General features: G+C 40.4%; 2 protein-coding genes across 3 annotated transcripts; one reads left to right on the plus strand and one right to left on the minus strand.

Moving 5' to 3' along the window:
- Positions 1 to 2,197, plus strand: c23h1orf146 (chromosome 23 C1orf146 homolog). Its single transcript, XM_026157750.2, has 5 exons — positions 1 to 200; positions 430 to 523; positions 1,074 to 1,245; positions 1,728 to 1,806; positions 1,911 to 2,197. The coding sequence occupies exons 1-5, from the start codon at positions 135 to 137 to the stop codon at positions 2,049 to 2,051; spliced, it is 552 nt and encodes a 183-aa protein (XP_026013535.2). The 5' UTR covers positions 1 to 134; the 3' UTR covers positions 2,052 to 2,197.
- On the minus strand, positions 2,028 to 8,959 carry glmnb (glomulin, FKBP associated protein b). Of its 2 annotated transcripts, none has more exons than XM_080297947.1 (18): positions 8,755 to 8,959; positions 8,218 to 8,343; positions 7,248 to 7,358; positions 7,062 to 7,170; positions 6,081 to 6,330; positions 5,875 to 5,965; positions 5,611 to 5,777; positions 5,475 to 5,528; positions 5,357 to 5,387; positions 5,187 to 5,276; positions 4,213 to 4,254; positions 4,035 to 4,108; positions 3,675 to 3,759; positions 3,487 to 3,596; positions 2,817 to 2,880; positions 2,602 to 2,737; positions 2,402 to 2,493; positions 2,028 to 2,316 (listed from the first exon to the last, which is right to left on the minus strand). In XM_080297947.1, exons 1-18 carry the CDS (start codon positions 8,794 to 8,796, stop codon positions 2,221 to 2,223), a joined length of 1,770 nt encoding a protein of 589 aa, XP_080154073.1. In that variant the 5' UTR covers positions 8,797 to 8,959; the 3' UTR covers positions 2,028 to 2,220. The 2 variants fall into 2 exon arrangements, with proteins under 2 accessions (XP_080154073.1, XP_026013533.2); XM_026157748.2 differs by having other exon boundaries at positions 2,402 to 2,496; positions 8,755 to 8,956.
- Positions 8,960 to 21,407: the final 12,448 nt, after the last annotated feature.

Consider the following 21,407-nt stretch of genomic DNA (forward strand, 5'->3'; position numbering starts at 1 on the left):
GCCCCCTGGTGGCGTCCTGGTGGCATGACACAACAGACGGCTGAATCCGCTGCAGGAACAGCTTTGGACCAAAAACCGGGTTGAGAGTGTCGTCATCGGAACCGTGTCGTTCACTTGTTAATAACTAGCAGGCAATGGCGACATGCGGAGAAGGGACTCCTCAGTGGAAAACAACGATTATTGTCAGCACATCGCTTCAGGTAATGTTAGAAAGTTTAACCTGAACCGTCAAAATGTTTTGCTTGGTCGGTTTCTGGTGCCAGTTATAAAAAAAATAAGTTAACATAAAGAGCTTTAGCCATGAAGCCAAGGCACTAGCACCGACAAAATACGTGAAATATTAGTTATTTGCCCACCTCTGACTTTGAATAAAGAACTGTACCAGCTAACGATGCTAGCAGTTAACTTATCTTCATTTTGTTTCCACAGAGCCACGAAATCATTAGGATGCTAAACGCTCAGCAGCACCGCATCAGGTTTTCAGACAGTGTTCATCCCGGAGCCTTCATTTTTCCTCTATCGGGTAAACCCGAGTCCCCCAGTACACCTGCCGTGTATTTTATAACCCACTATAAGACATTATTCTGTTTTCTATAAGACACTCAGTGGATTTTAATAATGTAGTGTAAAGTTTTCATTGTTCACAGTAAATGACCTCATACTTTGGTTTAGTGTGATGGTAGTGGGGGGTCGGGGTTTATATCAACTGGGAAAGCTCTAAAACTTATGAAAATCCAGTCAAAAGTTCTAAATCTTTGCACTCTTTCACATTTTCTAAAGCTGTCCTAAAGCCCCTGGGCCTTATGTTTAACACCCCTGATTTAGACTCTTTACTTAAGTCATAATCCTATTTAAGTAGCCTAGTGGGAATGTTTTAGCATCAAAATATGTTTCAAGTGATTAAGTAAAAAGTACTCCTACATATACATTAATTTAGCACCAGAGGAGAGGGTGTGAGTGTAACTCGTTTGGTCTGATCCCTGATTGTGGCAGAATTAAAGCCCATACTTACAGATATATATATATGTGTGTGTGAGGTTTTTTTTGTTGTTGTTGTTTTTTATTTATTGCAGGTACTGCATTCCTGATGGTTGACCCGCAAGACCTCCCAGAGCCCTCTGAAGAATCGGGAGTCTTTGAGAGGATAAAGAAATTTGTGCAAGTCCACCGCAACTGCTTTTTACTCCTTCGTTCACCATTTAAAGGAAAAAAGGAGCTGGAAACGCTGACTGTGATTCAAAACCGGTAGATTAATAGTCATGTTGTGTCATTTTTGCTTTACTTAACTGATTCTAACACTCTGGTTACAAGGCTTTGTGACAGCAGCTTGAGGATATAATAATGATGATGTCGGAGTACCTCATGGGTCAGTCCCGGGTTCTTTATTATTTAGTTTGTCTATTGATTGCCAACCTGAAATTTGTCCACCTACAGTAACTTCTATGTTGATTATATGGCTATCTACATATTCAAACCAATAAGCAGGCTACAGGAGAATAAATAGCCTCTGAAAAATCAACCATAGATATTTATGACTCTGTAAGTATTTTCAGAGTAATTGTTTTTTTAATTGTCATTATTGCTATTGGTATCTTTTTTGTATTTTATCTCCCCTAACTTTGCTTTTTTTTCTTGTCTGTCAAAGAATTTGTGGATTTTGTTTTTAAAGGTTCTATATTGAAAACAGAATAACTATATTGTACTAAGGACGTCTTTATCTCTTGCAGATTCTTTGGCAGCAATCTCAGGATCCTGCCTGTGCAAAACACTGATGAAATTGTTAAAGGGATGTTAACAATTGCCAAGGTAACAATGGAGGCGCAGCTATTTGGTATATTTTAAATATAAATGAGATAAACTGATGTGTCCTTGTGAAACCTTGAATTAAATTAAGCCACACCTTCCTGCAGGCCACCAGTAAACCCCATGTAGACAGCATCCGGGACCGGATTTCTCTGGCTCGGGCTCACATCATTGAAAGCAGTCCTGTGTGGGAAATGTTAAGAGACATGCTGCAAAACCAGGCAGGTGATTCGACATGTTTTATTTAATGCTAACCAGCAGGAGCCCAATGTGCTGAACATAGAAAAGCAGACATTTCAGTATATAGTATCATCTTGTATACATTCTTGTATATAAGCACACACTTTATTCAGTCAAACAAAGCAAACCAAATAAAGATATATTTAGAAAAATATTGAAGGGTCTGAATTCAGAGCCTCAGTTTAGTTTGTTCTGCTTTTCCTCTGTGATCTCTTCGATTCGGACTATAAGACTCTCCATGAGGTCAAATGTCACCAAAGCACTCTGCAGCACCTGAGAAACATGACAAAAGTCAGCTTGCTAGTCGTAGAGTCCAAAACATAAATGAAAATTATTAAATTAGAAGAGTTTTCCTGACCTGATGCTGGACCTCCGGGGACATGTTGGACACTTTCTCCTTCCTTACTGTGATGCTTTTGACTAATTTAGTGGGTCGAGCAGCATCTCTGGCTTCTGGGCAATAGGAAGTGTTGACAGTATAAAAATAGACTCTTAAACTATTCGTGTAAAGCTTATTTCACTGGAATTTTGTCACACAGATTAGTAGCTAATTCCTACCTTTTGCTTTTAGCTTTTGGTCCTCCCTCAGTGCTTTCAGTTCAGAGGAATAATACGCTCTTGATATGCTGATACATACACGCAGCATTTTTAGGTATTCCTCTTTGATCCTGCACAACTCTTCCCACACATCTTCCTAAAGGAAGGCAGAACAGATGATCAGCGTCCTGCCCTAACCAGGCATTAACTGAAAGCTTTGTATTAGACTTACTTACATTGGTTCTCAGCTCTTCGTCTCTGATAAGAACATAGCGTAGCAGATTTAGGCTCTCCATTACCCTGGATAAACAAAGAGTGCTACTTAATGGCTCAATCTGGATGAAGCTTCCCAGTTCACACAATGACAGACTTTTGTCTTTGAATCTCTGCAGGATAGTTTTTAACTTGATTAGATCTGAAGTTGAAAATTGCTTTAATTTAGTTCCATTAACTCCATGTATTTTGGTAGCAGATACGGTTTTCTGTATTTCTTTCAAAGGTCAAAATATTCTAAGGATGCCTTTGAGCCTATATTCCATCCATCCATTCGCTTCCGCTTATCCTTTTCAGGGTCGCGGGGGGCACTGGAGCCTATCCCAGCTGTCATAGAGCGAGAGGCGGGGTACTTAAGGGTAATTATTTCAATTTCCAGGTGTCCCAAAGTCTAGGTTGTAATTATAATGACAGTTAAATGGAATTTGCTTCATTAAAAAAAGTTTTTTCTTTTTAAAGTATAATAAAGCTACTATTATGCTCTCAGCACATGCCAAAGTATCCATGTTTACGATTTTGCCATAATCAAGAATTATAATTACGTCTCACTCCACTGACTTTGTGCTTCAGGTAACCAGGTTCCACCTCCTCCAGCCTGCTGTAATAATGCTTCAAACTTTTCTCGTTACTCACTTGTCCATACTGCTGAGCAAATCTGTCTGAGCACCTTGTGGCAAGCACAGCACCAGTGTCATCAGTGAAATAAACTCCGTTCCCAAGAACCACTCATTGGCGTTACCCCACTGTAAAAGAGTTGTAGTACATTTAACGTGTAGAGAAAAAAAATGCAGGCTATGGCGTGACTCTCGTGTTTTTCTCACCTTCATAGAAAGTTCAAATTGATTCCTGATGTTCTTGATTATATAACTTTCTATTCCTGCGTGATTGCTGGTTTTTAACATGCACCTACAACAACAGCAAAAAAAAAACAAAAACAGCAAGCGTTACGTTAAAGTGTTAGAAGACTAAGAGAATACTGTAAACATTTGTCAGCTGGAGTGTAACTGGAAACGCTAGATGGAGAGAAGCAGCAGTAAATTAATAGAGGGACAAGTTAAGAATATGCTGTGGGCCATTTGTTTTTAATAAAGTGTTAAAGTAGTCTATATATAGCTGTATAATGGGCGTTAATTTCACACCTGGAAAGAAATTGCAACTGCAATTGAAACTGTTTTTCTCACCTGAAGAATTTGTGCTTTGCTTCTGCATCTAATTTATTGATGAATACCTGGAAAACCTGCAGGCCCGATTCTCTCTGGGGGAGCAATGATCAGACGGAAGAGCGAACAGATGTATGCCTTTTATAGTGTAGCAAAAGTCAAACATTTTCCCCATATTGACCACTAATGAAGCACTCACCAAGTGCTGTATTGGACAGTCGGTAAGAACTCGCCGCAGGTTCTGAGAATTTAAGCACAAAACAGCTCACTGAGCTTTCGGTGTTATGGTTGAGTCATTTAAGTCAGCTACAGCTGTGAATCGCAGTAAATGTTACAACTATAATATTATAGTTTACAGCCACTTCACAGGCTGAGTCTCAAAGTCTCATCACGTTAAAAAAAACAAAAAACAGCTTACTAACTGATGCTTATTTTGTAGTTTTGAATAACATTTTTAGGCCACTAGAGGGGAGCAGAGAGCTGTATCACGTTAAAGACACGGATCCATCCTGCAGTGCAAGCAAGCATTCTTCAGCTTCATTTGGAGCTCCCTTTGTTTTTGCCAATTGGGTTGCTTAAGTTACTTGACTAGCTTGTTTTGATTTCTTAAGCGCTTTTCACTGAAAACAGCTGCCTGCTGAGGATAAAAGCACTGAGAGCAGTGAGTGCGAACAACAAATGGTTTATGTGTGACAGCTAAACAATGAAACATAAAACCCTGTGAAACTGAGGTAGGCTGCAGATTGACAGTTCACTGTCAGTTCTTTACCTAAAGCAGCTTGGCCTCGAGAATGAGGATTTTGAAATTTGCTTGCTTGGAAATTGCTTCTACTAAAAGTATCAGATGAGTTTGATTTTCAGTGACCTTGAACTCAAGGAAAGGTCAAGTTTCTAAAAATCTTGTAAATAATAGCTCGAGAATGAGCCAACTTAGGATTTTTAAATTCATACCATAGAAGCAACCACGAAAAATCTTGGACAGGTTTTGAATCTCAGTGACCTTGACCTTAAAGGTGAAGGTCACAGAGTGACATGCATGCACTGACAGTGATCTCAGTGAATATGCAAACAGACTTAAGACATCTCAGGTTTTTCTGTAATTCTGCTGCTCCGGCCTGTGTGTGTATGCAGCCTGAGAAATAGAAATGAGTCTGGCACGGCTGCTTGTCTTACCTGTGTCACACTGTAGAAGCTCTTCAGATCCAGCAGACTCACTGGGAGGCTGTTGTCCTGCACACGCTCCAAGCTTTTTGTGAACAGCGCCTAATAATAGATAATTATGGGCAATTAAAATGAACTCAGTCTTCTGCTTTCAGATGTTTTTCATACTGATGGGCTCTTACCAATCCTTTGAGCAAATGTGATTCTTTTTTGCTGTCAGAGAAACACAGATATGACTCTGATTGTAAGTTTGTTCTAAAACAGAAAACATGTTCACTTAATGTTGTGTTAACAGCATACCTGCTGAGCAGCTGACTGATGTATTCCATGTTGCACTGGAGAATAAACACATGGCTAGAAAGGCAGGAAAAGTTCAACATTAATAGTTTTTAGTGAAAGTAAATTTAAGTAAGTAAAATGTGGCTGCTCACGTTACCTAAACACTGCTGGAAAGTTGTCAATGGTAATGAGCTGAACAAACAGCAGATAAGCCAGACATGCTCTCGCCTCCTTGAACTGATTATTGTCCATCAGGATGTTTTTCCTCAGTGAGCTGAAGAATAAGAGCTCCGGAAGAGGCTCTTTGATTGCAGAAAGTGTGACCTGCAATGCACACATGTGACTTGGGACTAAACAACTAAAACATGTTGTGTTCTAAATAAAAAAAAATAGAAGTAAAGTGAAGTGACTTTGCCCGTACCATTATCTCTACTGCAAAGAGCCACAATGGTGATCTTCTGTCGTGCTTCAGTTCAGCCTCAAGCAAAGGCTCTCTCAAACTCCTCATGCAGCTAAACAGAGAATGCAATCAGTTATTCAATTCGAAGTTATTTTGCTTTGCCATTTGTATTTAATATCATTAATAATAATAACTACAAATAAACAGAGTTGCAGAGAGAAACATACAACTTCAGAAGCTCAATCTTTAGCTCCTCATCTTCAGCTGTAGCAGCACAATTTCCGTCTGTCCTTTTCACCTCCTCCACAAAAGGTTCTGTGAACACAGTCAAGGCAGCGCTGCAGCGGCACAGGCCGTACTCATCAGCCTCCTCCTGCTGCTCCGTGTAAGGCACAGGCAGCCGGGACAGCTGCTTCTGCAGGGCCGACAGAGTCGAGCCCACACAGGCTGCCTTCCCCTCATCCAGTCGGAGAAGTACTGTTTAAAAACACAGTTTGTTAGTTTACAGTAAGCGTACAGCAGGGGGAGCCCTTTAAAGAAAAAGAAAAAGCAGCATTTACTTGTTCACCATAACCCACCAATGCATGGAGAAGCAGTAACCGCACTCAGTAAACCAGGCTACATGTGATGCACATGATCTACATGTTGTCTAATACAAGAACCCTGCAAAAAAAAAAGGTGCTATGACGGTAAAGGTGTTCAATGTTTGTCAAAAGTGCTGAAACTGTCGATTCAAACGTATTGTTATTTTGGCCGATTAGTTTGAGGTGTTTTTGGATCGTGTTAAATTTTTCTTATTTTATCCACTGCATTTATGTCAGCTTAGACAACAGCAATAACAACTCTCCCCACTCACCTAATAAACTAGCAAGCGACTCCACTGACCTGATCGCGTCCACCGAGCTGTTCGATTGATAATGTTACCAGGCCTAATGGGGATCATTTGATTATTGGTTATGGCTGTGCAGTTTAATGCGATAAAAGCAATTCTACCATAAATTCATTTTTACTATTGCAAATCTAAAAATGTTGTCAAAAAAAGTTGTAATTGTAGTTTAATATTGCCGTTGTAGTGGATGATGGTGAATCAGGCTGAATCTGCAGCTATTCCTAAAAGCTGTGTTTGTTTCTATGGTAGAGGTAGAATTTATGGCCGAGACTGTTGTGTTGATTTAGTAGTAGTACTGTTGCATGATTATTTGTGTTACCTGATTGAAGATGCGGAAGAAGGGCTAGGATTGTCTCGGAAATGGCACCTGGATCAATGCCTTCAATTATTTCAAGCATGCAATCCAGGAGTTCATTTGGCCTGCAAGTCTTAACGAACAGATGCAACGTTTCAGGTGATGCACGGGGAGCGTGTTTCACTATGTAGAAGAACTGCTTGCACCTACCCTGGTCAGATGTGTGATGGCAGCTTGGTATTGATCCAGACCCTTAGCTTTTTTTACAACTTCGTTTAGAAGAGGTGCCAGTATAACACAGCCCATAGATTTCACAATAACCTGCAAGTGCAACAATAGGCAATCAGTACACGTCACCGGGAACCTTAAAAGCGACCCTGTCGGCATATGAATTTGATAGTCCCTTCCTTTCCATTTGCATGCATCGCTGCATAAACTGATGCATGCAAAAGAAGTGCAGTTTCATCTTCACAACTGCTGGTTAAAGTGTGATCTACCAGATCACACACACACACGAAAAAGGAGTGGAAGAAGGTGCAGGTTTCACCTTCTGAAAATAATTTTAAAAAGGCATTAGACTATATAGATAATCTGTGGAAAAAGATTCTTATTAAAATCATTTGTTGCAGAGCTGCAATCCCATGACTGTCAGTTCACCTATTTGTTCTTCTCCGCGCGGCTTCTTTTTCGGCAATGGTTTTGAAAGTCAAAATCCAGGGATTTCTCATTTTATAATCAATCATTTGCAGCCCTTGAGATTGTTTTAGCTCAGAAAGAGGAAGGAGTGAGAGATGACACATGCTTTAAATGTAGGCTACAAATAACTGCACTGAGCGTGGAGAGATGGGACAACCAAGGGCACTTAGAGAAGCGCTGTATTGAAGAGGGTTATCAGTGGAGCGAGAAATCTGACTGAATATCTGCTTGTTTTCCCAGCACACCTCCAGGTCAAGAGGCTAGGAGGCACAGAGTGGTAGCTGCATGTTAATGTTTAGCATAGTTGTGTAGCAGGCAAGAGGCTGCTCGCTTCAGTAGGTACGATCCTGCAGTGTAGCCGTGCTTTTAGAGCTGTATGGCAGATTAACGCTGCCAATCTGCTGTCACTTCATATCTGTGAGGTGTAACTGCTACGGAGGAAACAGCTGCCCTGATCTGCTGTGTTGGCAACGACGAGGAATACCTGGTTTTTCTCATCTTGTATGAATTTTAAGAGCTGTTGACTTTCACCCTCACTGAGACTGGCACATCCCAAAGTCTTGAACTGCTGGTAGTCCTCAGGCTTCAGATCGTCTTCTTGAGTATTTCTCTAAATACAGGACACAGTATATTACGTCATAATGTTTTCGTTTACTATTGCTGATGAACACCATTGAGCTTAGTCATGAGTTTCCTCTCAGAAGCAGTAGATAGTGCTAGTATAGTGTGAGTAGATGTCAGGATATCCTGCATAAACCCTAAGAAACAAATATATTTATTTAACATGGACTTCCTCTTGTAATGTTACTGAGTGAGGAGGATCAAACGAGATATAATGAAGGCAGCGTCACCCAACGCACCAGTTCTTCTATACTCTAATGCTAGCAGCTAATCTGTCAGCCGTTATGCTATTTTTCCCCACACTTGAAGGTCATACTTCATTGCAACATCAGGAGAGGAGATCCTGAGTACGATAGCCTCAGCTAAAATGTGTTGCCATGGCGCAATATTGTTGACTTACCCATCTCTGGATTATCTCTTTCACCTGATCTTCATTCATCATCAGTTTCTCTTCAGCCCTCACAGACAATCTTATTATCAGTTGGCCTTTATTTTGACAGATGATGCAACAGCACAGAATCAAAATGATCAAATATATAGCTCTCCTGGTGTCTTGAAAGAGAGACAGAGAAAGAGGGAGAGATTCACTCTGTAAGGAAGCGAAACATAAACCTCTTAGGTCCCTTTGTGCTTGACATGTACCGTAATAGGATTAAACCAGAGCAGTTCAGTGTGGTCACAGAAAGTGCAGACATGTCTGGAAGGATCCAGTCACATAAAAACTGTACAGAGGTTGTCACTGCTTAGAAAGAGTCCAAAATAGGAATTTAAATATGACAAAACTGAAACTTCGGTGTCAAAACTTGTGCTCATGATCTATTTACACCTGCCCTACCACTGAGATATTTACCTAATTTCCTGCAGTGTAGGTGGGGATATGCCACTTTAGCATAGTCTGCAACTAAAATAGAAATTAATATGCATGCTAGCAGTGTAGTTTGTGAAAATACATTTTTAGTAGATTATATTTTAAAGTTCTGCTACCTTAAAATGAGGTCATTTGCATAGAGGGAAATATAATTTGTGTATTAGCACAAATTTAGTAACCTTCATTGTAGTTTGGGGGGTTTTTTTCTTCGCCTTGTGAAGTACACCTAGTTTAGTACACGTACGTTTAAATTTATTTGGGATTTTTTCTTATCCCCAGGGTTAAAAGTATACACAATGTACCAAATACATACATACACCTCCACTAATATTTAATTAAATTCCCCTTGTTCCAAAAATTTTCAGTAGGGTTGAAGTCGAGGCTTTGGGAAAGCTGTTCCAGAAACTTAATGTTAGCTTGATTTATTCCAAAACAAGTTTTAATGTCTGTTTGGGATCATTGTCCTGTTGGAACCGACACGTTTCAGCTGTCTAGCTGCTGCTTTGAGGTAACATTGAAGAATTTAGGGGTAGTCCTCCTGGTTCATTTTTCCATCCACTTTGTGCAGTGTACCAATAACACCAGCAGAATAACAGCATAACAGCATCAGACCGTGATGCTACCACCACTTATGCTTGACCTTTGGTGCAGTGTTTTCAGGTTTGAAAGCCTCGGCTTTACTCCTGACCTGAAAACCTTTCTTCAAAGGGCGTATGGTTTGTCAAATTTCAGTTGAGCCTGAAGGAGTCTGTTTTGGAGCAGGGGCTTTTTTCTTGGTCAGCCCCCTCTTAGTCCATGGCAATGTAAGACCTGCTTCAGTGTGGACAGTGGGAGCAGTTTTTAGTTCATGGCAGGCTTGAGCCTTGGTGTTTCCTGAGTTGTTCCTCAGTAACCTAACCTCCTAACCCATTTCCTCTCAGCTGAGGGTGACAAGTTGTTTGTTTTTTCCAGACCTTGTCAAAGTAGTAACATGGCAGGGGTTAAAGTTCATTTTATATGCATTGCAGGTATTGTTTATAGTGTAAATTATATTGGAATGAGATCATATACATATGATTTGTAGTGTACTAAAACATCAGCTATACTTCTTTTCAAATAGATTTAAGGAGAGAACAATGTGTAGGACCCATTGTGATGTGGCAGTATCTATAGAAAAAATAAATCCTGTGACACACGCTGGCTGCAGCAGACTTCTCAATGTAATTAAAAGGAAGTGCCTGCTGTACACAGATGCACAGGGATTACGAATGCCTTTCCATGATTGCTTGATGACAACATATTGCTCTTCTGTGCAAACACAAAGGCCTCAAAGGCTTTGATCGCCTCTCCCCCCTCAGCATTTACGTGCGTGTATAATATAATACAAGCACAATCACTGACTTCCTGCTCCTGCTTCAGCAGAGGAGAAGCTCATGTCCTGATTTTAGATGAATAGGTGTAGAAGCGTGTTTGAACGGTCGGATTTAGCCGACATCTGCCGCCCAGGTTTGCTCTGTGTATTGCGCTGTGATGAAAGCCTTAGACAAAAGCCACAAAGCAAATACAGTACACAGACTGCTGCTCAGTCCGTCTTTGTCCCTGATTTTGCTGTCATTAATTGCAGGCTGATGAGGTTTTGTTTTGGCAGTGCTCCTGGGTACACAAAATATTAAAGCACACAAGGTCTAGGCTTAGGATAAACAAACGCAGAGTTAAGATTTAAAATAAGCTTAACAGTATTTGAGTCGAAAGAACCATTATGTCACAGAATAAGTTGTTTTAACTGGTATGTAATTCCTAGTTTAAAATTTCTTCAGTTTTGTTTGAACAGTTGATGCTCCACAGTCGTGAAAACATCGTGTCTCTGATTAACAGATTCTCGTTTTAAAGCGCAAGAAATCGGAGGACAGAGTCAGAGCAGTGATCCCTTTCCAACTCAGGAGGGCACTGTTTGTCTTGAGGGCTTAACTCTGATGGCAGAATCAGTCTGTGGATTCAGCACCTCATTGTTAAATTCACACATAGGTGAAAAAGATCTTTTAATTTTAGACCCATGCTAAAGTTCAACTTTAACAATATAGCAACACAGGTAAGAGACTTGGCATGTCTTCCGAATGTCTGAATAAGCAATAATCAAAGAAAAAACATTTTGGCTTAACATTCTTAACATTTGGCTGGAAGGTAAATATGGTAATAAACATGCATCACTATCAAAGCAACAGGGATTCCTGAGCATCGTCAACAAATGTCAATTCGAGGCTCACAGTCAGGGTACTGAGGCTGGTGTCAGAGCATCAAGAGCCGTCAAACACAGATGTCTTTAGGAAAGGAGCTGCCACGGTCTTATTCTGAGAGATGTATTAGCTGGTCTAGGGAGAAAAAGAGCTCAAATGCTGCTCGGTTGACTAAAGTCTTCTTTTCAGAGCAAAGTCAAATTTTGCACTTCATTTGGAAGTCAAGGTCCTGAAGTCCGCGGTGTTTGAAGTCCAGTGTGAAGTTTGTGAGGATTTTGGTTGCCATGTCATCTGCTGATCTTGGTGATAGTTGGTCCTCTGTATTTTATCAAATCTACTCCATGCTGAGAAACTTTATAGATATGCTGATTTTATTGTCCATAAAGAATTAGTACCTGCTCACAGAACCAAAACTATTAAGTTGTTTGCTGACTGTGTTATTACTGGTTAAACTTTAGGGTAATGTCAAGAGGAGGATGAGAAACACCCAGCTCAAAAAATACAGAGGAGCTGAAGGCCGCTACGAAAGCAACCTGAGGTTCAGTGACACCTCAGCAGTCCCACAAGCTGATGCCATGCTGCACTGATGCACTTACACTAAATGTGTAAAGTACTGAGTGTATTTTCAGAAATATAATGTTTCTGTTTATTAAGTCATTTTTTTTGATCAGTCATATGGAATATTCCAACTATGTGAGATCTTGAGTAGCCATAATCGTCAAATTTATCACAAAAAGGCTTAAAAAAAATATCACTTTACTTTAGTTTCAGTTTTCTTTAAATTCAAAGCGAAAATCTCACCAGCAAAATTGCATATATTATTTTATAATGTCAAACAAGACATTTCATGACATTACTGTGGATCCAGTAGAGAGGCCATTTGGCAAATATCAATAACTAATAAAAAAATATTTTAAAGAAACAAATACAAATATCCTTATTTGTACCCTTAATATACACAGTATAGCCATTAATACTGCTACTTGTATCGCTGTGAAATGTGACACTTAGTCTTCATGATGCAGGATGTTTTACACCGGTATCATGTCTTTGATTAACAAGTGAATTCATTTGAGAGTCAAAGAAGTATCTGTTTTCATGAGTGCGCATTCTGAGCAATCATTGGAGTGGTGGAGATGCTGTCTGGCAGTCTGTAGGCATGTGGAGAGCAGTTTGCAGTGTTCAGAGCCATATCTCAGGTCACTGATATCAAATATCCATTTATATTTAATAGATCTGTGTTGCTACAGCAACCAGTATCCACCTCCAACAGATTCATTCAGGATTTGGTTTAAGGTTATATTCAAGGGGCACTTTTAAGACCTTGACCGTAGTTTCTTAGATTGAACGAATGAGTAAGATGGACCGTATCATTTCAGTTGCGGAGCAGATGTGTGCAGTATTCATAGAGCAGTCTAATATGCAAACATTCAGCAGTCCTGTGAGAGTGGGATAAAGCCTCTCCATTTTCCTTCCATATTTCCTTGGTGACCTCTTAGAGAGCAAGAGAGTCTAAGTGAACTATTTATCCAGTCTGCTTCCCCCCGGAGGCCTCTGCAGACTGCTTCAAGCTCTCCTGTCTGCCTGAAACCTCCCCAGGCTCTGCAGTGCTTGTCAGGAAAAACTGCCATGTTTAGGGCCTCTCCCCCGGGTCCTGCATCAGCTACACTGCTGCTTTATGAGGCACGAAGATGAATTTGATTTTGAGATATTTCCTTTATACCGTCCAGATTTGCTTTTGTGATTGCTGCATTACTATTGGGAGTGTTTTTTTAAACGTCTCTTAATTTGTGAAATCCCAAAACTGTTTCCTCATTTACCCAAATTCCTTTGATGCATGCAAGGTGCTGATGAAAAAAATCAATCACATTTTTATTTCAGACGTATAAGTAACAAGTGTTAAAGAACAAATAAAATCAAAAAGAAATCTCATTTAAAATCTTTAAATTTTTATCTTATGTCGACCAGGGAACATTGCAATGTGTGCACATCCTGCATATATTCACATGTGAGTCAGCTGGACTCTACAGAGATATTTATAGCATGTCTAAATATCTCTGCGTCCATGTCTGTGCTCTTCCTTTTCTGATGGGTAGATTTTGATTGATATGCCGGTTACCACAAGTGACGCAACTTTTAAACTTGCACAACACATTTCTGCCAGTTTAAGGGTACAGACGTGCCCTGTTAATGCATTATCAGGGAGTAAAAAATAAAAGTATGTGTGATTTATTTCTTTTATTTCTTTTAATAAAACATGCTATGGTTCCTCAGGATAATCTGCTTGTCACGACTGTTTCTTTGGTGGAAATCATTTTCAGTAAGACTGTCTACACTTTGTGGATTTTCTAGAGCAGTGGAAAATGCATACAAAACAGCATGAGGGTGTGTCTGATAACGTGATTCCAGAAAAGTTGGGGTGCTGTTCAGAAGATATTCCAAAGGAAAAAAACTGCAGATGTGCCACTTGTTCCATATGTCACAAATACACAAAGTGCCTTCATCTGACAAAACAATCAAAAAATGTACTGAGAACATATAACATGGGATTAAGTGTATTTTGCACTCAGTGTGTGCACAAAATATTTGAGGCAGGGCAGGGAAAATGAGTTTCTCCGTGTTTTTAGCACTGCAGCCGTGCACTTAGTTTTTAGTGAATGTAACTCAAACATAGGGACATTGTACATTACTCAGAGACTATAGTCAACCACTGATTAATACATATTTGGATTTTTGGCAGCTGGAATTAACTGTGGGATTGAATAAATAAAAAAAAAACTGTGTTGTGCATGTTTGTGGATACAAATGAAGGATCGGTCAGTGTAAGACTACTCATGTGTTTTTTAGATGAATAAAATAATTGAACTCTGTGGCATCGGATCATCTTTGGAATCAACGGTACTTGTGATACCTGATCAGGTCGTTGTTAAAATTGCTACATGCTTTAAGCACTACTAAAGATCTGTTGAAGCCCATTTTATTTTTGTGACTGATGTCTCAAACCTACGAAGAACTTGATATATTTGTGTTGGTATGGTTAATTAAATGAAATCTTGATATTGTTTTGGTCAGTACAGAGATGCACGCTGGCACTTTTGTTCTTGTTTTTTCTTCCATGAACGGTGCTGTGGATGTCTGGAAGTTGAATATCTTTAGGGAGAAACGGATACCCCAGTGAACTGAGAGCTAATGGAGGTGGTGGTCTCACTAGGGAAATACTGACCTTGGCCCCTTTTTGTAAAAGCTTTGCCTCTGTGGCAAACAATTGCAGGGAGGGGCTGTGCAGGCGCGGTCCGAGTGTGTTTAGTGAACATCTGTTTGCGCTTTGGCAAAGACTGTTGCTATAATGTCGTCCTGTCTTTTGCACATCATTCAACATGCCATAAAGCAGCTCTGTCTACCAGTGTACTATGAGTTGAAAGCTCCCAGGGTGAGACAAAGGCCCAGGCTCGACACCTCAGTGTTTCCTGACCTGCAGTGCCTGACTGGTATGGATCGACGCTCGGGAACTGCAACAAATCCATATCTAGTGGACCACGCATGCAGACTTCATCACCGCCTGCTCAACCTTTTGTCAATCGGCATTTTGATGACAATTCCCAGTGTCGAGTTGTTCCCAATCAATACACACAGAGCGGACACCTTCATACACGCAGATAAATGCTGCTTGCCGGCTGTATCTCTGGGCTGTGGAGACTGACACCCTGTCTGACTCTGATCGATAAGCGGCGCGCGGTGCGGCGCACAAGCTCGGCCGTGCCCGCTCTGCTTTAACACACGGGGCTTGGTTTCCCCCGGCAGCTGGGTAAAACTGCCCAGCAACTCCCCAAGGTGGATGAATCGGAGATGTTACATGTGAACTGGCTGTCAAAATGATTTTGTCATCTCCTCTTCTCTCCGGTGTTTAAAGATGCTGACACACTGTTTTTTGGGTTCCAACGTCTTGTTGAAAGTGATGGAAGCTTTTAGCCTTTTTTTCCCCTCCAAACTCCCTTTATCCATTTAAGTGTTCGCTCAAGTGTTAGAATTTCTGTTTCACCTGCCACAGATGTCTCCTGGTACTTCCTGCCCGCTCACAGCTCCCTTTCAGGTCATCTGATTTGAACCCTTCTTTGAATTTACAGACTTTACAACTTCATTTAGAATATTTACTCTTGTTACTTGATGAAGTCTTTTAGATGCTGCTGTTATACTACTTTTTGTTCTTAGTTTCCCAATTTATTGATTTGCTGAAGCTTTTACTTTCTGCCATTTAATTTCGTTAGATTACATTAGCTTAGCCTAAAATGAAAGTAAATCTTAACACAACTAATCAATACTCCTTTTTTATATACGTGAGAGTGGCTAACATTAGTGGGTAGATAGATCAGAGTAAGAATAAAACAGTGAGTAAAAAAGGCCAGATCAGATTCAGCTTGGGGTCATTAATGTTTCAGAGGATGCCAGAGGGAGAATGGGAGAGTCACTGCACCGCCGGGATCCATTTCCTTTGACTGTGGCTTTGTCATTTTGGATCAATCCCACCATAACCAGGCCTATTGTAAAGTGACTTGGCTCTAATGGAGTGATAGGCAACATAATGGCATCTGGTTAATAATAAGGTACTGGGTTAATGTGTTTTAAAGGCAAGTGAGCCGATCATTTCTAACGGATAAATAGAACTTGCAATGGAGGACTGCAAAAACATGTTCTTGTGCAGGATTTGGCAGCAGCAGCTTGTGTTAATATAGTTACAGTGACCTCTCTTTCTCACTTCGTGTTCCCTAGCAGTGGCCCAGTGGAGATCTCAGGGGTTGTGGAAGTACTTACCGTTTCCTCCTCTAAGCTGTGATCGTCACAGTGGCGTTACTCCCGCTTTGATCCTGCTGCAGTCTGACACATGACCACACAGACCCCTGAATGGGCATTAGTGCAGGCTTCAGCAAACCCAACATCTGTGCCTCCCAGCACTGCCACTGCTCAAATCATTCATTAAATCAGAACACAAAAAGTAACTTTACTTGAATGCCTCAGCATAAATATTTGATCATGGCTGAGAATAAATCTTTGTCATTTTGTTCTCCTTCCTCTGGCTGCGGGCTCCTCTTATAGATCTTCCTCGCCTCGTTCTCATTTTGCTGTTTAGATACAGGCACGTGCTTGGCTTGGTCATTTGTGAAATGGATCTTATGAATTTTTTAGAAAGATTCATAGCTACAATCAGCCCTGGTTTAAGGGACGACTGTATCACAAAGTAACATCTTGTGTTGCCGTTCTCACTCACAAATCGTCCTCTGCTTGCGTAGATGATATAAGCTAATAGTTTCTGTGTTACTTTGACAGAGATGCTAAACTTTTATGTATCATAACAGATTTTAACACCTTGTTAGCATTTGGCTTACACACTAGTAATCTGATTTGTTTATTTTTGCATACAACAGAGTCATTCTAACAGTATTTGCTTAGTCAAGCTCTGGTTTTATTGCTTTGCATCAGTATAAACACAACAGGAAAAAATCTCAGTTATTACTAATAGATTACATGTTTGCATTTATATTTACCTAATAGTCCTACTGTGCATTGTTTTTGTTCCAGATAGCAACTCAAAGCATTTAGAGTGTCGAATCATTACTTGTTGGATGCATCTCTGTCACCTTTACAAATCAGGGCACAGCCAATTTTTTCATTCTTCTTCCCAAAAATGCTTAAGATCTGGCAGGTCACATGGGGAAACTGAGGGTTTCTTAAAATTCCATCTTCATGCAGTTTTTGAGTACAGCCTCCACAACGGAGATTTGTAGTCTTGCTCCCATTTTCACTCCCTTTTTTCCTTTTCCCTAATTCTACTGGGATAGTCAGAGACTAGAAAATGCTTTGACATTTAACAACCTCAGCCTACTATGCTGTGTTTTGCGGTGTTACCAAAACAGCTCATGCCCGCTAAGGTGTAAACGCTACAGGGCCATCAAAGGTGACATTGGACATCGTACTCCAACCAGTCACCAGTTTTTCCATTCATTGCTGACTATAAGATCCAGATAATCTTTGCTTTTTTAGAGATGCTCCAGCTTAGTTGTCTGTCTGTAATAATGAGCCACCACTAAAACTACTTGGGTCTTATACATGCCTTTCCCCCCCATGTCAATAACGTCGTCTAAGACAGCATATGTCCCAGAATTTGAGGCATTTTTACAAGATTATTAACATTAATGTGTCATCAGTCACTGGCTACGCCCAGTTGTTCTACATTCAACTAATTAATTTACTTCTAAAAACTAGCTGTACCAGTGCTGATGTAGTTGTGTTTGATTAAAGGGTTAAATATTTACACAAACCTGTATATTATAATAACTGAGACAGAGCATTTGATTTATGCTTTAGCAATATGTAGGTGGCATCCAAAATGTTATGGGACTCATAATGCGATTCATATGGTACCTTTCTATAAACACCAGCTTAAAACGAGCAAGCCTGTGTTGTAAAGAGTTGAAAAATATATCTGAGAGTATCTTGTGACTGTGCATCATGGGAAATCTTCATAGTCACTAGTGGGAACTTGGACAAATTTGACACTGGGGTAAGAGACTATTGTCTGTTGATGTTATACTAAAGAAATCCATCAAGATTTTCGAAATGATAATCAGTGGATAAAGGGAGAACTAAAAGCATCACAGGGGAAGAGGAAGCTAGCTTGCAGATTAGCAATCAGGTTAGACTGATGCAGAAAAAAAGAAATCAGGCTGTTTCTCAGCAGGTGTAAAAATATGTTTAAGCAGAAAATGTCCACGTAAGGTCCTGTGAAAATGTTCTTTTTGGCATGACTGTGAGCTGATCTTTCAGTCACAGTGCAACATATTGTACTGTTGTATAGTAACTGCTGAACAGTCTTGTATTCAGCATTAACAACACTGTGGTTTAATCAAAGCTTCACAGATTGACATGGCGTGAAAGACTCTACTTACTCTACTTTTAATTCTTTAACCAATTAAAATTCCAGTTTTGTGGTCCAACATTGATAATTGACAGTTTTTTTTAATACTCTGTCATATGAACATATTTCAATCAGCACTAAAATAAGATACTGAGGTTCATTCTCTAGTCTTAAAAACATTTTTTTCGCACAATTTAACGCACATCTTAAACTGTGTAACATGCAAGGATTTGTTGCAAGTTCCTCACAGCTTTACCTTCCACCCTCCATCTCAAATTCCCAGCCACGTAAAACCTTTTACGACTGAACACGAATATCGTGCGCACATTAAAAGGCTGCACAGCTCTGTTTCTTGTCACTTGTGTTCAGAAGATTTCTTTTTCATGCGTTTTCTTTCCCCCCAAAGACAAGAGGATCTTTTGTTATCAGAACCTTTTAACCAAAGTGGATCCTTTTAACGTCACCTTCAGGATTCATACGTTATTAGACATGACTTCAGATGAAAGACAAAACCAGGCCAATGAGGTAAAAGTGTGGTGTAGAAGCAGATACAGTACAAGGACTGAACACAGCTTCGTTTTAGTACCGGTGCAGAATATGAGATCAGTTGTGTAAATCTGTCCAGAGAGGAGGGGGCTTGTGACCGAGCTGCAGCAGAGCAGCTTTTTTGTTTCTGAGTGACAGCTCACATCCAAGTAGTCTAGTGATATGCAATGCTAAATGAGCCGGATAAACATGTCTTTAAATGAGCGAACAGCTTTCCCAACCCTCCTGCCCTTTTATCAAACCAGCGGGTCCCCAACCCTCCACCCATGCACACACACACACCCCTTCCTGACCAGCCCCCCCCTTCCTCACCATCACGGCCTCACGCTGTTCAGGGCCCCAGACCCTCAACAGAGCCCGGCTAATGGAAAGCTTTCAAGGCGGCGGGAGAAAAACGTCGGCTTTCATTTGGCCTCCACCATTTTCTGATGCGAGGAGTGCGTAGGGGTTTTTTGTGTGTTTATGTGGTCGTGGCTCAGGCATCACGTAAACACACAATCACCTAGGGACGTGCCTTTATAAACAGGCCTGGAAACTGAAAACAACAACACTGTCGACGCCCTCCAACCCCCCATCCACACGCATGCATGCACGTAAACACACACACCTGCATAAAAAAAATGCTGGTTGCCTATTTTTATTAATTTAACACTGGTGTTAGAAATGCACGTCATAAACTCAATTTATAAACAGCTGGATATAGTGTCTTGAAACTTAAATAATTCAATTTCTGAAATATTTCTAAAATAAACAAAGAGCTAGTGTAAAGAAGCTGGAAGAGGTGTAAAATGATCCAATCATCTATTTCTAGTTTTGAACAGCATGTAGTGAAGGTAAGGCCAAAGATTAATCACAGTAATAAAGACAAAACTAAATGAAGACATGCATGTTTCAGTAATTTGACCAAATTGGTTTGGAGTATTATACAGTACTGTGCAAGTTTTGAGCTACCCCTTATTTCTTTATATTTGCCACCAGTGAAAATGTGACTGTCAAGAAGGTAAAGAAACAGGGAGAAAATCCCGAGATATGCCAGATTACACTGGACTGAACTGGACTGAAAATCAGTGGCAGCAGGTCTTATGGAGCGATAAATCAAAACGTGATATGTTCGGCTCAAATCGTTATCAGTATGTACAGAGGAGGTCAGGAGAGAGATGCGAAAGCTTCTCTTTACCACTATTTACCATAGCAAAAGAAAAAGCAGATAATCCCTGCTTATTAACCATAAAATAACAACACTGCTGATCTTGCCCTGTAAAGCTCTGGTTGTGGTTTCTGACTCTCAGTCACACCAACGCCGCTGACTTGAGGCGCATCCCCAGGAATTCCATGCATTTTCCAATTTTTTTTCAATTACATTTTTAATATTCACAATATTTATTAATTAATCAATTTTTTCCCCCTTTCCTCTCCTATCTATCAATTCCAGTGAACCAGACTGAACGAAAAGAGCATACTCACCATACTCCACATTCATTCACACGGACACTTCTTCTAACCTCTTCTACCAGTTTTGTCTGTATTTTTTTCTTATTTCTAGAAATGAAAGTCTTAAAAAAGATTGCTGTAGGTTCTGTCATGGTCAGGTCTCTTCTCAAAGATGTGGGGGTTCTCTGGGTGCTGGGGATTTGGGGACGTTTGCGCATGCTTCAGCACATCACTGCACCTATTTTAGATGTTCCTAGACATGTATAAAGGAATTAAGGGTGGATCAAAGCTTGTGTACTTCATAAAATTGGATAAAATTACATTCAAATGTTGCGCAATATGAGTCCTGTGTCTGATGTAGCCGTCTTCTTCGACCTATAGACTTCACTACACCAAATTTTGCATGTCTTCCCTTTATCTACTGGCTTCTTTCTGAGGGCTGTGATTTCCTCCCACAGTTCAAAGATGTGCATGTTAGATTGATTAGATTAGTTGTGGGTCTAAATGTAAAACCAAACCACCATACAAATGTGGCTTTGAGAGTGATTGCGTCTTGTAGCGTAGAACGCTTTGACTGGTCAGTAAGACTAAATGAGCGTTATACACAGTCTCAGTCCATTTCCATTCTCAGAAACTGTAAGTAAGCGTGTCTCCTTGTTCACTAACACACTGCAAAAGTCTGGAAGTGTGCCTCAGCCACGGCTGGCCTTCCACGAGGAGGAAGCTTGTTAGCCCGAAGAGGCCTGCTCTCCCTGCACATGTTCGGCCTGTCAGCTGCCTCACTGATGTCTCTTGTTATTATTTTCCTCTCATTCTGCTGCCTTTTCTTTGCGGAGTCATGAATAATTTGTGTCTACGCCTTGTTGCTTGATGACAGCTGTGCAGTTGGTTTGCAGTCTGTTTTTCAGATCAGGTGAATAATGAATAAGCCTATGCAACAAAAGAGCTGTGTTCTATATGAGCCCTGCCTCTCTTCATCTGCCCCAGTTTACTTGGCGTGTCAACCACAGGTAAGCAGGAAAGTGTCTCTGATGTTGAAACTTTCCCGAATTAAAAGCGTAAACGGAAGAAAACGGTTTCATTTG

This window comes from Astatotilapia calliptera, chromosome 23, assembly GCF_964374335.1.
Source record: "Astatotilapia calliptera chromosome 23, fAstCal68.1, whole genome shotgun sequence".
NCBI lineage: Eukaryota > Metazoa > Chordata > Actinopteri > Cichliformes > Cichlidae > Astatotilapia > Astatotilapia calliptera.

Coding starts and splice junctions, on each gene's coding strand:
- c23h1orf146 (XM_026157750.2), top strand. CDS start 135: ATGGCGACATGCGGAGAAGGGACTCCTCAGTGGAAAACAACGATTATT. Junction 201..429: donor TTGTCAGCACATCGCTTCAG/GTAATGTTAGAA, acceptor TTGTTTCCACAG/AGCCACGAAATCATTAGGAT. Junction 1,807..1,910: donor GGATGTTAACAATTGCCAAG/GTAACAATGGAG, acceptor ACCTTCCTGCAG/GCCACCAGTAAACCCCATGT.
- glmnb (XM_026157748.2), bottom strand. CDS start 8,796: ATGATGAATGAAGATCAGGTGAAAGAGATAATCCAGAGATGG. Junction 7,359..8,217: donor TACAAGATGAGAAAAACCAG/GTATTCCTCGTC, acceptor TTGCACTTGCAG/GTTATTGTGAAATCTATGGG. Junction 6,331..7,061: donor TCTTCCGCATCTTCAATCAG/GTAACACAAATA, acceptor GTTTTTAAACAG/TACTTCTCCGACTGGATGAG.